We start from the raw sequence: 16,060 nt of genomic DNA on the forward strand, positions 1-16,060 counted from the left end.
GCCACACATGATTGCGTGGAAGTAGTTAACATTACGACAAAGCCAAGACAAGATCTGACAGATATTCCGTTACCAGACCCCGACCTGACACTTTATGTGGATGGTTCATGTATGAGAACAAGTACAGGAGAACTAGTCGCCGCGTATGCAGTGACTACTGACACCGAAGTTATTGAGACACACCGCATTGACACTCTGTCCGCTCAAGCAGCAGAGCTAGTTGCTCTGACACAAGCCTGTATACACGCCAAGGAAAAGAAAGTTAATATTTACACAGATTCACGCTACGCATTTGGAGTCGTTCACGACTTTGGAGTGCTCTGGCAGGAGAGAGGTTTCATGACTTCTCATGGAACCAAAATTCAGCATGGTTTCCTTATCCAAGCTCTGTTAGATGCAATACATTTACCGACATCCATTGCTATTATGAAATGCAAAGCACATACGAAAGTTACTGACATTATTTCTCAAGGTAATGATCTAGCAGATCGCACAGCCAAGCTTACAGCACAGACTCCAGACATTCAAGTTAATCCGACACAGACACAAACTCCAGATCTGACTACATGTATGACAGTTAAGGACCCCACCCAGGATGTCATAGATATCCAGTTACATGCTACTCCCGATGAAATCAAGAAATGGTCTGAACAAGGAGGGGTCCAGACAGATCAAGGATGGGTGACGAAGGGAAGAACCACATGGTTTCTCCCCGACTCTATGGTTCAAGTCATCATTAATACCGCACATAGTCCAGCACATTTAGGAGAAAAAGCAATGTTAGACAGTATCCAGAACATTTGGTTCAACAAGCATTTACGAGCTGCAGCCAAGCAGAAAGTCCGTACCTGTATGATATGTTGTCAGTTTAATCCAGGTAAAAGTGTCCCGGTGGAACAAGGGGGATTCCAGCCTCCTGACCACCCTTTTGAGGTCCTCCAGATGGATTATATTCAGATGGAGCGATGTCGAGGTTTCAAGTATGTTCTTGTAGTTGTATGCGCTTTGTCCAGATGGACAGAAGCATATCCAGTCCCAGATTACACAGCCGCGACCACTGCCAAGCAGTTGGTTCGTGAATTTTTCCCTCGATATGGACTCCCTAGAGTCGTATATTCTGATAACGGTCAGCCATTCTCATCTGAACTCATGAAGCACGTTTCCCTGTTGTTAGGGTACCAGTGGAAGTTTCATTGTGTACGCCATCCTGAAGCAGCTGGTCTGGTCGAGAGACATAATCAGACTCTGAAAATCCGAATTGCCAAAATATGTAAAGAGAAAGGTGTGGACTGGCTAGTAGCTCTGCCAGTTGCTTTGTTTTATATGCGCATGGTCGCACATTCCAGATCAGGTCTGTCCCCGTATGAGGTCGTATTCGGCCGCCCCCCTAACATGTGGGGTACTCCTAGACCCCGAAGTATTACTGATGTTTCATGTAATATGCTGACAGATTACCTAGCTTCCTTGATGTCTGCCCTCAACTCATGTCGTTCACAGGTTGCCGCCGCATTTCTAGATAATACCAAGGTGGCTCCGCATGAAATCGTTCCAGGTTCGATGGTCCTCGTACGTAACTTCGACAGATCAAGTCCGCTGGAGCCACGTTGGAAGGAGCCCCGTCAGGTCCTCCTCACCACCCGTACAGCCGTGAAATTGGAAGGACGCCGCGGCTGGGTACACCTTTCGCACGTCAAGAAATTCTACGGATTAAAGCCGGTCTCCAAGAACATTTCCCAGGATTTAAAAACTTGTCAAAACATTGTTCCTAAGGACTGTCCCGCAAATGACATTGACACAACCCCTCCCCTGTTAGAGAAAACTCCGCAGCAGGAGTATAAGCAAAAGCTACGGTCTAGTAAAATAAGTCAGCCAGTTTGATTGTATAAGTCCTCCCCTAGGTGAAACGGTTAGACTGTTTCTGACATGTATAAAATAGACCCCCATAGTGAGAGAGTTAGTCAAAACTCAATCCGATGTATCGTTTTTCTAAGTTTCATATTATTTCTCAGCCTTTTGACTTCCTGCACTAGTTACGCATTTTATCTGTGTTTTCCAGTTCCTCATGTAAATAAGCATTCTAATGTTACAGTAGAGCACACGTTTAGTGATCTGCCTCCTCATGAATATTCATACCGCCTCGCTATGCGTAACAATACTTTTATCCGCATGTTGCATTATTCACACCAGACCAGCAATGCCACTAATTGTTGGGTGTGTGGTCGACTCCCCCCTTTCCAGACGTCAAAGGGAGTTCTGCCACTCTTTCCTTATCCTTTTTCCCATAATGGTTCGTGTGGAGCATGGTCCACGTTAACGTCATCCTCAACAGATATGTCTTTTCTTAACAGCACATGTTTCCCAGACAAGCATGGTCCCCCTCACCGAACAGGTTTAGATCTAGAAAATGAAGTGTACAATTTAGGTAACTATTCGTCGAATTTTATGGTCCTGAATGTTCAGTCTGATACTACTCCAGACTCACCTGCTATTTCAGTATTACCAGTCAAAGGTGAATTATGTGTTCGTAATTATGGTTCTGTACATGTAGGACATAGTGATTGTACTACTATTGTCAAGTATAGTGACAGTGGGAAATCTATTTTTAAAGCTTCACGTCATTCTTATTTTGTTTGTGGTCAAACTGCATATGTTCGTCTGCCCCTCGATTGGGAGGGAACCTGTTACATTGCCTTCCTACTGCCACCTGTTTTTCTAGCCCCACCTGACTACCATAGGAATTCCTACCTAGTACATACTAGACACAAGAGAAACCTCCCGATTGTCGATTATACTGAAACTGCTGCAGAGCAATTCATTGATATCGATAAAGGTGTTTTCCCTTATTTAGGCACAGTTGTAAATAGTAAGCTAATTCGTAGGTTAACAAGAACCCTTGAAGCTGTAGTAGATGAGACTGCCTCCGCTCTAGGTAACTTAACCGAAGAGCAATCCTTTATGAGAATTGTTGTGCTCCAGAATCGTCTCGTCCTTGACGTCATACTGGCCGATAGGGGCGGGGCCTGTAGAGTCATCGGATCCAGTTGCTGCATTTTCATTCCAAATAACGCGCCGTCTGTTTATTCAGCTATAACCAGACTTCATAAAATTGCCCATCTGTTACGCCAAGATCCAGGCACCTGGACATGGTCCGGTTGGTTCTGGAATATAATTTCCGCCTGGGGATGGAAAGTCTTGTCCTTTCTAGGTATCGCAGTAGCGATCATATTCAGCTGCTGCCTCTGTATACAATGTGGCCCTGCGATTTGCGGCATGTGTGCTACCTCTTGTATTCCTAGTCCCAAGCCCCGTTCTAAATCTCGTTCCAAGACAATTCGAGATGAACAAATGGTACTGTATGAAATGATAGATGGTATCATGAATATTGATGTTTCCTGATGGAAACGTAGTGACAAGGAGGGAATGTGGAAAAGTAAATTTTGTCATGTTCTATGTCCCTACGTGTCATCCATCATATGTTATGTGTGCATGATCAATATGCATATGTTATTCCCCATGTCCGATTCAAGACGCAATTATAGTTGTGTCCACCTCTGGTATGTCATTTCCCAGTCCTCATGAGTAATATGAGTATCAGGCCTATGTAAAGTTATGTTGCCACGTTTCTCAGTGTGCACGTTATTTCATTATAAAGTCCCCGTTTCTAGGCCTCAACAGGGCCCGGACATCAGATTCAGCTCCTGTCTCCTGAACCCTCGCTGAGGAGCGATCCAGCCCCCACCTGTATCCTCGACCTTTCGCTTACTTCCTGCCTCGCAGTGCCCGGTGCAGCTTGGCTCTGCCTCGGAGTCTGCCAAGAGTATGTTATAGTTCCAGTTATCAGTTCAGTCCTCCTTCTCTGCATTCCCAAGCTACTGAACTACATCAATAGTTTCCGTCATTGTCTAGCCTTCACGTCTCCACGTTAGAGAAATACTGCATTTAATGGTCATTTCATATTCTTCATCACGTACTACATGTAGAATAATGCATGGTCCAGTCTTAGAATCAAGTTAGCCTTTCCTCTCCTGACTTATAGTTTATATCAACATGTTCTCTAAACATCAGATACCAGATAGGGTTTAGGTACATGTCGCTCCGACCCTCCAGACTTTAGTCTCTGCTCCTAGCACAGAGTTCATAGCCCCCAGCTTCTCCTAGTAACACGTCATTGCCAGTTTGCGCGCACCATCAGGTTAGAGGTCCCGGCTCCTTAGGTAGCCCCCTCCAATGTTTCCGCCCATTCATGACATATTCTGTTACATTTGCATCACATGTCTATGTGCACACCCAGTTACACCCTCTTTAGCCCTTATCTTTCGCGACTGTTTCGCGTCATGCCTCTTGCTCCACCCACTGCTACGCCCATTGCAATGTAATGCTATGTGTTGGCATTATGTATATATGCTCATGTATTGTTATTAAAAAGTGTTCCCAGTTCCGATCCTGTTGGTGAGCCATTCTATACCCTGACCACGGCAGCGCTGCCAGGCTTGCCATCCTATTCCGTGCAGGTTGTCCTGTTCCTGTCCTTATGCTGTAATAAACCTGCAAAACTCCTACTACCTCGAATTTTGACTCTTATTTATTGAGCTATCTGTTATTCATTCATTCATTCAAAAATAGATCCGGTATTATTTATTTATATACCACATAACAAACGCTGGGGGCGCGTGCTACGTTCCGCCCTTCATGCCATGTGGGTTGTACATACAAAATAATCATATCGTGTGCTGTGGGTGTGAGCTCGGGACGTGACAAACGCTGGGGGCGTATGCTACGTTCCGCCCTTCATGCCATGTGGGTCGTACATACAAAATAATCATATCGTGTGCTATGGGCGTCTGCTGGGGGCGTGACAAACGCTGGGGGCGTGTGCTACGTTCCGCCCCTCATGCCATGTGGGTCGTACATACAAAAAAATCATATCGGAAAAATAATACAAGGCTCACATTCGTAGCTTGCGCTGGGCCTCAAGCGAGACCACACGCGAATGAGCGTGTCTGCGGGGAAAATTACTGCAGCGTCTCCGGCGCGCTGTCCCTCAAATGTGTGCATAAATTAATTTACACACAGCGACCAAAAAATGCACGGGAGCAAGAGCGTTCAATGGGCGTCTGCGTTCAGCTGGAGGCGCGCGAATTACGCAATTGCGCCGCATCAATGGGCATCACAAACGATAGTGGGCAAGGCAATTGCGGATTGCACGGGAGCAAGGGGCATACACAATGTGCGCGGCAATCGGCAGCCACCAATCACCACACATTCTAAAAATAGGATACCAATCGCGCACCTGGGTGTATGCCTTCAATCGGCATCTGCGTTCACCTGGAGGCGTGGTAAGTAACCGTTCGCTCGACTCCCTTGGGGGACTGCCCATTGTCTCACACATACTGGGGACGAATGCAGTATGTGCCTTGGCCTGGGTGCGTCTGAAAGGGCTGAATGCAGTGTGGGCCTTGCCCTGGGTGCGTTTCAAAAACACTCGGGCCGAAGACCGTCCAATTTATTCTCCGTCCAGATTCAAATGAAACAAAAAATGTTGTCTACCGCGAGATTTTAAAATAAATTGCCCTTGCCAAATACACACATTGCACACATTCTATTTCATAAACGGACAACGTCGGGACGGGCTGCTAGTCTTTTATATAGTCACATGCTTGAATCATTACACGTAGTCAGACTAGGAATCCTTGGTACAAAAATAGCAATATACAGTGTAAAATATATAACAAACAGTATATGATGTGAAATTGCCATAGGCCTGAAAAAACATAGTATGTTTAGTAACACATCCACCTCATTTGAAAGAATTCAAACTTAAGCAAATGAGGTGGAAGCTTAAGCACTCCTACTCCCACAGAGGCCATCCCAGCTCAGTTTTGAAAACACAAGTGTAAATACATGAAAGACACCAATGTTGCAGAAAGTATTTCTTCTTACACATTGATGGATCTTTTATATATTCACAAGTTGAATCAGAAAAGCAAGCAGTACACAATATAGAATACAACAAAGAGGGAAGCAGGGCTACCTTTAGTGATAGAGGTCTCTGAGGACTGCCAGTCAGCTTCTGCATCCATGTCTGGGCAGTAATGCTTCGTGAACGTGTGCCTGCTCCTCCAAGTGGCTGCACAGCAGATGTCTCTCAAAGGCACCTCAGCATACAATGCTGCAGTTGAAGCGAATCCCCTGGTGGAATGCGCCCTCACACTTCCCTGGAGAGGATGATCGGCTTTGGAATGAAAAAATACAGGCTGAGAGCCAACATGCTATCCGCTGTTTAGACATGGCTTGGCTGTTTCGTGGTTTTACAAATGATGCGAATAGCTGGTCTGATGTGTGTATGTCCTTTGTTTTGCCTAAATACAACTTGAGACATCTACGCAAGCCTATAGAGTGTGATGATCTTTCTGCTGGTGAAGATGGATTAGGAAAGAAAGATCTAAGAATAACTGGCTCATTCAAATGGAAGTCAGTAGGCACCTTAAGAATAGATTTAGTATTGGTTCCGAGTATCACTTTGTCCTTGGTGAACAGGAGAAAAGGTTCTCTGATGGTGAATGCCTGAATCTCTCCCACTCTCCTAATGGATGTCAGAGCGAGGAGCAGTGCTGTCCTTCATGAAACAAATTTTAAATCTACTTTATGTGTAAGCTCAAAAGGAAGTAATGTAAGCTGACTGGAGACTGTATTCAGTTCCTATGGAAGTGGAGGATGAAGAAGAGGTGGAAATGCTCTAAAAAGCTCTTTCATGAACTGTTTAATGATCCTTTTGAAAAACAAAGTGGATGTCGAACTGTCAGTCCTTCTGGATCTCGATATTGCAGCCAGATGGACCCTGACTGAATATTTTGTAGACCACTTTTGTCCAAGCTTAACAAATATGACAAGATCTGAGAAGGTTTTATTTGAAGCAGATTATGACCATTATTCCTGCACCTGACACAGAAACGCCTCTATTTAACATTGTAAGTCTTATTGGTTGCTAGAGCACCAGCCTGTGCTAGAATCGGTTTACACTCTTGTGATACATTTAAATGGCCAAATTCTACGTTGTGAGGTACCGTGCTGTCAATTTCAGCAACATGGGATCATGGTGGAGAATCTCTCGATGATGTCTGAACAACATCCTGGGATGCACCTTCAAAGAAACAGCTGGAAGTACTGCTAGCTGCAGCAGCTCGCTGTACCAGTAATGTTGAGGACACGTCGGAGCAATGAGGATCAGAGTGCAACGTTCTACCTTTGCCTTCTGCAACACCTTAGAGATCAGGAGAAACAGAGGAAAAGCGTAGGCAAATATCTGGAACCAACTGATTGAAAGAGCATTGCCCATCGCCCCTGGATGCCAGAACCTGCTTGCAAAGCATTGGCATTTCCTGTTCTTCGGAGGGGCAAACAGATTGATTGAGTGGGACTCCATAGACTGAAAAAGTAATCCACCTGTTTCTGTTCTGAATCCCACTCGTGACAATCCGTCATTTGTTGGCGGAGTGCTTCCGCCTGAATATTCTGGCAGCCTGGAAGATGTTCAACAGCAATGTCAATCCTGTGAGAAATGGCCCAGTTCCACGGCAGTTGAGCTTCTTCTAAAAGGATCCTCGACCGCAAACCACCTAGCTTTGCTAGGTAGAGCATGGATGTTGTGCCTTCTGTTCTGACTAGGACCAGCTGACCTGGCAATCTGGGAAGGAATGCATGTAAACCCAGTCTTATGTCATGGAGCTTCTTCTCTGCATCTGAACAAAGGCCTCTTCTTGAAAGCTCTTGCATGTGATACTCGCCATCTGACCATGGATGCATCCATGGTGAGTAATAACATTTCTGTTAATGGTAGGGAAAGAGACCCATAGTTAAGTTTTGGGGAATTTTCCACCAGATCAGTGCTTATTTCAAGTACATTCTTGTGACACAGACCATATCTTTCCATGAGCCTTACTCCTTTTTCAATTGTGAATTCAGCTCTTACTGAAAACTACTGGAAAAGGAACTCACTTTCAGGAAAAAAACTCAAGACGGTTATTCCCCCAGTAACCTCTTACTAGCCATAGTCACCCTGTCCAGTACTCTCACTAGCGCGGGGAAGCCCATGGGTAGCCATGCGCTTTATCAACCCTAAACATTAAACATTCACAAACCCTAAACTGAACAGGTCTCCCCTCCTTACCCTCACGACTTCTGAGGACCAGATGGAAAAGGGCGGGTGGAGAGGGGGGGTTAGGTAGGTGCGAGCTGTGAGTCTAGCTCTCTTCGTATTATCATTTGTTTGTACTTGTAACAAACCTTTTTTGCTTCCTGCAGACCTCCCGTAAATTTAACTATGGTTTCAATTAAAGGAGTATCCTTGATCATATCCAGACTCTAAAAGTTTGTGATGTCTGTGAGCCATCTACAGTATATGTCCCAAATCTGTGATACCGCAACAGTCCTAACACCCTTGCTGTATCTGTGCTGGTTTTAAAGCCTTACATAGCTTCATCAACATGTTTACCAAAAAGCGTTAGCCCATCATAAGGCATGTCTACCATTTTAGACGAGACATCAGCACGGAAGGCTGTGGATTGTAACCAGCCTTGCCTCCGGAGTACAGTCCCTCCTGCCAAGTGGTGAAAACCTGTATTTGAAGCATTCCTCGCCACGTCAATAATGAAAGAAGAGGTTAGATCTTTTTCCTTTATGATAGCTCTTGCTGTTTCCCTCTTATCCTTAGGGATAAGATACAGTAATGAATCTATGTCTTGCCACATCTGGCAATCATACTGACCTAGAACCGTCAGGACACTGGTTGTTTTAACTGAGGTTGCTGCCACAGAGGAAATTCTCCAACTGAGATTTTCAATATGTTTGCTATCCTTTACTGGTGGAATAGGTGATGGCGGTTTGGGGGGTCTTGGTTCTTCTCTGACTTGCTGAAGCAATTACTGGATCTGGTCTAGTTTGACCAGTGAGGAAAGCTGGAGCCTTTATACAGGGCTCTGTATTTCCTTTAAAGATGAGGTATAACAGCCGGCCAGACAATCAAGAATGGGTATGGATCTATCATATTTCAGAGGTTGCTTTTTAAAGTCATGTAGAAAACATACTTGATCTACAGAGGTCATTGGTAAGTTGTGTTTTTTGTCAGTTTCAATCAACGTATGAAATTTAGAGATATCATATGTACCTTCTTGTGGGCTTGGTCCATTGTTTCCACTTGGGACAATAACACTTCCACCACTGTCTGGTGGTAGCTCACTTTCCTCTCCTTCTACATCAGAATAGGCAACCCCCATTAGCAAAAACATCATCCATGTCTTCTCCATGGACCGATTACCTTGGCGTTGGAGGAGGAGGTAGCGGTGATGGCTGTTTAGGAGTTGAAATCGGTAAAAGAGCAGGCTGAGGAGGGGCAGGATGGGAACAGTAGGTAACCCATTTTGGGATTATTAGATGGTTGTTGTGGCAATAATTTTGAAAAATTATTCATCACTTGCTGCAACGAGAAGAGAGAGGATGTGGCCTAACGGCTAAAGAGGTCGACCACGAACGGGAACTGGGTGCGAGTCTCGGCAGGGACGCTCATCATCCTGTGATTCTGGGTCAATCACTCAATCTCCCCATGCCTAACAAAAAATTAAGGTGTCCATCTGTAACGCAACTGCAGCTCATGTAAAGTGCTCCGATACCTTCGAGTTGAGGCACTATATAAAACTAATAAAAATAAACCGTTGATTAGAAGGCCATTGGCACTTGGACGACATCTGGCTCTCTATAATATTCAGATAGATTCTGCCTTAAATCCATTTAGGTACTTCCAGACCTGTACTTCTGTTGACACAAAATGTTACTGCAGGACTCCTCATTGTCCATTGCGTCCTCTTCAAAATTGGGACATATCTCACATTCAATTGTGTTAGGCTGTAAACGGTCAGTGAAGCCTAATCACTAGCCTCTTTTTTATGATCTGACTGCAATCCTCATACTGGAGGCACATCAGTCACCTTTAAAGGTGAAAAAACAAGTTATCCCATTTTATTTATTGGCTGTGTGGTTCCCAACGGTGATGCACTTGACAGTATGTTAATAGTCGTCAAAAGTATAGTGGTCATTGATGGTGAGGCCATCAATGGCACGCTCAACGTCAACGGTGTTGTCGACGACGGAATGCGCGACGTCGTCATCGTCAATGGTATCTTTGTCACCGACGAAGGAGTTAAGATTTTGACATTACAGTCTCGTCGTCGATGAGGTTTCCATTGAAGATTTCTTCTTTTTTTATCACAGGTGAGTCTCTGTAGTGCTTAGACTCTGGTTTGTCAGCAGAGGAGGTGGATGCAAGCTCTGTATCAAATAGATCATGCTCAGGAAACTGTAAAAGTCTCCTCTTGTGCGCTGCCTTAATTAAAGTGCTTGAGGGGGCAGTTCTCACAAATTCTTCTCATGAAGAGGGCGCATTTCATTTAGTAGGAGAAATAATGCCAACCTCCTTTCTCTATCCTTAAGAGTCTTATTGGCGAAAGACTTACAGATCTTTTATTCCACTGACTGAAGCTTAGGATAAAGACAATAAATACACTGAGAGTTTGGGTCATCAGTGCAAATGTTCTTGATGCCACAAAATAAACAGGTTTTAAAAAAAGAGATCTCTTCTCTTTGTCAGCCATTGTGACAGTTGCTTGTCAGACCATACAAATCTCCCTGGTCTAGATATTGTAGTAATCTTCTATAAAAACAACTCACAGTACAGTAGTGATAAAGACAGGGCTGGTTCAAATCCAGAGCGGGCCAACTGGAAATCTTTTAAGGTTCACTGAAAGGTTAGAGCAGAGCTCTGAGAGGACTCCCTCACATACGACGTGGGGTAGAAATCTCAGCTATAGTGGCCTCTAGGGGGAGTAGGAGTGCTTAAACCTCCACATTATTGGCTGAAGTTTGGGTTCTTTCAAATGAGGTGTATGTGTTACTAAACAAACTAAGTTATTTCAGGCCTACGGCCATTTTACATTATATACTGTTTGTAATATATATTACACTGTACTGCTATTTTAATGTACCGGGGATTCACAGCCTGATGACGAGGAATGATTCTAGCATGTGAATATTTCAAAGATCCAATGTTGGAGAACTACAAATAACCCCTGCACATTACAGCTTTTGTGGCAGAACTGTGTAACTCTTATCACTCTAAATCTGGGTGAGCTTAACTCATTAGAGATAAGAATGAGAGACACTTGTCTGTTTCCCTTTTCTCTGAAGGGATGCAAAAAGTAAGTTCCCCTTGGGGGCTAAGAAAATCATTGTTGGTTGGTGTGCCCCTCTATTGGGTAGGGGGGTCTCAACAATATGTTCAAAATGGGGCTCAAACCTTTTAAACAGCAGGAAACAGATGTGGGACACAACAAGCATGTGCACCAGTTTATTGCACCCTTGGGGCATTCTAGCATTAGAACGGCAGACCATTGTGCATCCCCTGCTGTAATACAGATAGCGCTGGTGCTATCTTTAGAGGCTGTTTCCTCACTTGCTTGGGGCATAGCAGGCTGGTGACCATCCGGAGGTGCACTGACAGTACACCACCTGAGGGAAGCACTCTGTAGGGTGCAAAGATGACCCCATGGACCTTCCAGATATACCCCTACAGGTAGTTGCAGTAATTCACTGCGCTTGCCTACAAGGGTATCTCTTGCCCCTTGAAGAGTAGGCCATGCGCCACCTACACAGTGAAGGGCGGAGCGGTCCCTTTGATCAGCTGCTCCATATTGCACGAATGCACAGTCCACAGGGCAGCAGTGAGTAAGCTTCTGCCCTAAGAGCAGCGCATTCTTTGTAACAGGGTGGAATGTTCCTATTGACACTGGTGCACCAATCTGAACATGCGCCACAGGCAAACAGGGACGGTGCATTCAGAATGGAAGTTTCCTTGTTGATGCATTTATGTTATTTTTGTTAACACAACTAATGTCAATCTGATTATTATGTTATGATCTTGCACACCCTTCTAGCTATTACCTCCAATCAAAATATTAATTTTCTAGACCTTAACCCCTTCAAATACACACACTAGGGCAGCAGTCATGTTTATCAAACAATCAGGCCCGATTTGTAGGTGACATGCAATCATCAGAAAGAGCCCTGACATACGTCTGGCCATACTGAGAAACAGACACAGGGATAGCTTCCCTTGCTAGTAATTGTATTATTTATTTTGTAGAACCTCCTTACAACTCTAATCAAAACGATTTATAATAAATTATTGAGATAATACAATAAATATACTAATTGGTTGAGAAGAATGCAAGATTTAGAAAAGAATACCATAAACGCAACAAAATAATAAAACATGGTGACCAGACTGAATGAAAAGAACGAAAACAGCTGTAATCAATTAAATCAACCATCATAACAGCATGGAATCAAGCTTCTAACTCCTCTTCCAATCAAGAGCTGAGACCAGGGAGTAATCACTAGACCAATGCTGGGGCAAAGCAAACAAGCCTTCATTAATTTCACTTTTTAAGGTCACAATTTTCCTGTAACCTTACTGTTTCCTTTGTTGTTGATATATACATAGTGTGACAGGCACGGATGAAGATTTCCTGTGCCGGTGGTTGCATCATAGGAATGTCTTACCACTTGCAGGGCAGCACAATCTGTGGCAGTTTTCATTGTATGTAGTTGGCGGTCAGTGAGACAAGGATGTGTGGGTCATATGCTTCTGGTACTACATGATGAGAGAGTTTTGGATCGTTGCTGAGTTGTAGATCCTGCACCCCTACAATTTACTGAAATTCAGTCTGCTATTTTGTTTGGTTGAGACAGGAGGTGGATCCACCAAGGGAATGTTTCCTATGTTGTGCAGCAGTTTGTTGTCAACAGGTTTTTCTTATGGATGGTGAGTCAAGTGGGAAATCACTGGTTCTAGTCACTAATCTTGAAGGCTTAATTGAGCACGAGTGCTTGGTTCCTCTTGAGCTTAGGGAGGTAAGTGTTTTTTTTTTATGTATAGACTACTTGTAGAACTATTAGTAAACGTATAGAGTCACCCATGCATCTACTCATAACAATCCGCACTACAATCTGTTCACCCATCCACTCGTCCACGTATTCATCCATCCATCCATCCAAGAGAAAGAGAAATGAGAGCAATAAGGAGAGGCAAATGACATAACTCACTGGTCATCACTCCATTATCAAAAAACACCTGTGCTATCAATCCCCAAACAGGTGATGCCTCAAATAGTGGAATCAAACTAAAGAATTCCAGGCATGGAGAATCTGCAGATTACTGCAAGTCCAGCATAGAAAAGTGTGAATTGGTATCTGTAGGACAGAGGAGTAAGTTAGGAGTATCAATATCAAAAACTGTCCTCAATCACATTACCCACTTTCAGGTTTTAGTTTAAAAAAGGACAATTTGTGTTTGTTTGGAATACATACTTTGTCAGTTGAGCATTCGTTGCGAAGATCTGAGCGTAGCATGCAGGTCACAGCTTTAAACCTGGCAGGATCTACTTAACCTTCGATCCTTCTAATCACAATCAATATGAGTAATGATGTACTGGGTAAAATTATCAACTTTTTATTTACAATGTGAAAACTGTGGCAGTCCGCTCCATTATAAAACTATCACATTACCATTACCCTCTAGAATGAGTTTCTAATACTTACCCACCAATCCAGATCTTCCTCACCATCAACAATAATAAATTCTCCCTCGGAAAAAGTTAGCTCATCTGGGTTGTCAGCTAAACAGTTGTAAATTGCCTTCACCCTTTTAGGCTTTGCCTTTAACTGGAAAAGGAAAATAGATCTTAGCAATGCGACATTTTTGTTTTTACATTTAATCTTCATGCTAGACTATTTTATTTTCAGATAAGCTAGAACAAAAAAAGGCAATATACAAATATTGTGAAAACACAAACATTGTAACAGCATAAAATTAAAGTAATTTCTGTTCAAAATATTAAACTATTCAAGCCCCGGACCCACAACGCGACTCAAAACATGATTACTTGCAGACTGTTCTCCAGTGTGTATAAATAATCGTTTATGGCCTTCCTCTAATGTTTATCAACATCTGCAGATCAAAAAGAACTTGTGAAGAAAAAAGAAAAGGATATGTGCAAGATGAACAAGTTATTCACCTGACGTAAACTTTATTCTGCTAGCGACTGTATCTAACTGCAGATTCCTCACCTTAGAATGCAGTTAGAGGTCTCGATCAGAATATGATAGGGGCATCACACTGGGGTTGTTTTATCAAGCAATGTAATACCGAAAAGCTTTCCATCCCAAGCATTAAACTAGATAAATGTATCAGTGGTCGTTGGTACAGTTATAAAACTATAACTAAAGTGGACAATCTGCCCTTCGTTTATACCAAACTCATTCAACCTCACCTGCCTTGTTATGCAAGGTGAATTTTCTAATTCATGGTGCTTAGCAAAATTAGTCTACTAGAGAATAAGCAACAAATTAGTTAAATCCATCACAAAACTTACCATCTGGGATTTTCTTGGCATTGGAGCTGGTGGCTGAATTGAAGTACACGCTTTTGCATCAGAGGAGTCTCCTATTGCAGAATATATAGAAACAAACGAATACATGATTTAGGACTTTGAGCCTTACATTGTTATGCTTTTAAAGTGAAGTAAGAAAAAGAAGAGGTTAATCAAACCACCATGACATTCAGTGGTTTTGTAACCTTCCCAAGTAGTTCTGAAACAAATGCAAACAACACAAAGAACAAGTTACTTACCTTTGGTAATGCCTTATCTGGTAGAGGCTCTATCTAGTGCAGATTCTTTACCTTACAATATCCTCAAGTGTTAGACTGGATCCAGAAGATTTTATAACATTACTTCCACGCACTGGTAGATGCCGTTGTTCAGCTCCGCGTTGGCAGCGCCAGAAGTGCGTGGTACCTGTATAGACACCACCCCAGCAAGCCATCTGCCCTGCAAATGGATTTGTAGATTCAGGGCTGTCCCCTTTCAAAACACCAGTTTCACACACCAGAGGCCAGTAATCTTCGTGGCTCCATGCTTCTGCCGTGTAAAGTTGCGAAAAGGAACTTACGTCAGCTCGCAGGGGTGGCACTTATATAGGCACCACGAGCGTCACTTCTGGCACGGAAGACCCCACGTTGAGCCAAATATTGCCCACTATTGGCGCACAAGTGTACTGCTAATGACAAATTTCTGGATCCAGACTGACGCCTGTAGATAATTCCAAGGCAAGGAATCTGCGGCTAGAAGTCTCTATTCGGTAAAAGGCTCCTCCTCTAATTGAGGCCATGTGGGCATGGCCGGTGCCCGAATGTTCGTTGTGCAATACCGATCTGGCCCTGCATGGATGTGGGGAATTACAATGTGAACATTGCCACTGGAACGTTGCCACCAAAGGACTTTGTCAAGGCACAGTCAGTGCCTTTCTGGCTACATCAACGGATCCAGAGAGGTCGACCTGCTGGAGGAGTCCCAGTCGGAGTCTCTCCTGCATCGATAAGACCCAAAGGCGCTCCAGAGGGGTTGGACTGCCCAAAATGAGGCTCATGGCCTCATAAAACTCTTGAAGTTCGGATAAGGTTAGTCCTTCTCTGGGAAATGCGAGGAAGCGCTGAGCAGGCCCAGTGTCAGGCACAGGCTCCACAGAGACTATCTGGGAGCGGGCCTGGATTTTTGGCGGCATTCCTGCACGTCGTTAATGAATGAGATTGGTGCAGAGAAGTTGATGAGAGCTTTGACTTCTTCTTGTGGGACTTATCTGAAAAAGTACAAGATTGCAACAATGCCCAGCGCAAGCAACTCCGAGAGCAGTCCCGGGACATCCCTCGCAAGTGGGACCTGGACTGGTGCGGGTGGTGAGGGGCCAGAAGCTTCATGGACTTCTGATTCATGGTCCTGCAATCCTCGCAAGCCTTGGAGTTGTGGTCCACTCCAGGCACCTCAGACAAACAAAGTAGGGGTCTGCCACAGACATTTGCCTGTGACAGGCGCCACAAGGCTTGAAACCGGTTGGCTTTTTCGGGGACATAGTTTAAAAAACAAGTGGATAAAAAGGCACACTGATCAAATCAACA

The 16,060-nt window shown here is 43.9% G+C and overlaps 1 protein-coding gene across 4 annotated transcripts in view; it reads right to left on the reverse strand.

The window, feature by feature from the left end:
- The window catches only part of ASAP2 (ArfGAP with SH3 domain, ankyrin repeat and PH domain 2), a 1,060,322-nt gene that overhangs the window by 47,923 nt on the left and 996,339 nt on the right, over positions 1-16,060 (reverse strand). For all 4 annotated transcript variants that reach the window (XM_078647831.1, XM_078647829.1, XM_078647830.1 and 1 more), the window contains 2 exons: positions 14,481-14,551; positions 13,648-13,770 (listed from right to left, as the gene is read on the reverse strand). In XM_078647831.1, coding sequence (XP_078503957.1) covers positions 13,648-13,770; positions 14,481-14,551 — 194 coding nt within the window. The remainder of the gene's footprint in view (positions 1-13,647; positions 13,771-14,480; positions 14,552-16,060) is intronic.

The sequence above is a fragment of the Lissotriton helveticus genome, chromosome 6 (assembly GCF_964261635.1).
Source record: "Lissotriton helveticus chromosome 6, aLisHel1.1, whole genome shotgun sequence".
In the NCBI taxonomy this organism is placed as follows: Eukaryota; Metazoa; Chordata; class Amphibia; order Caudata; family Salamandridae; genus Lissotriton; species Lissotriton helveticus.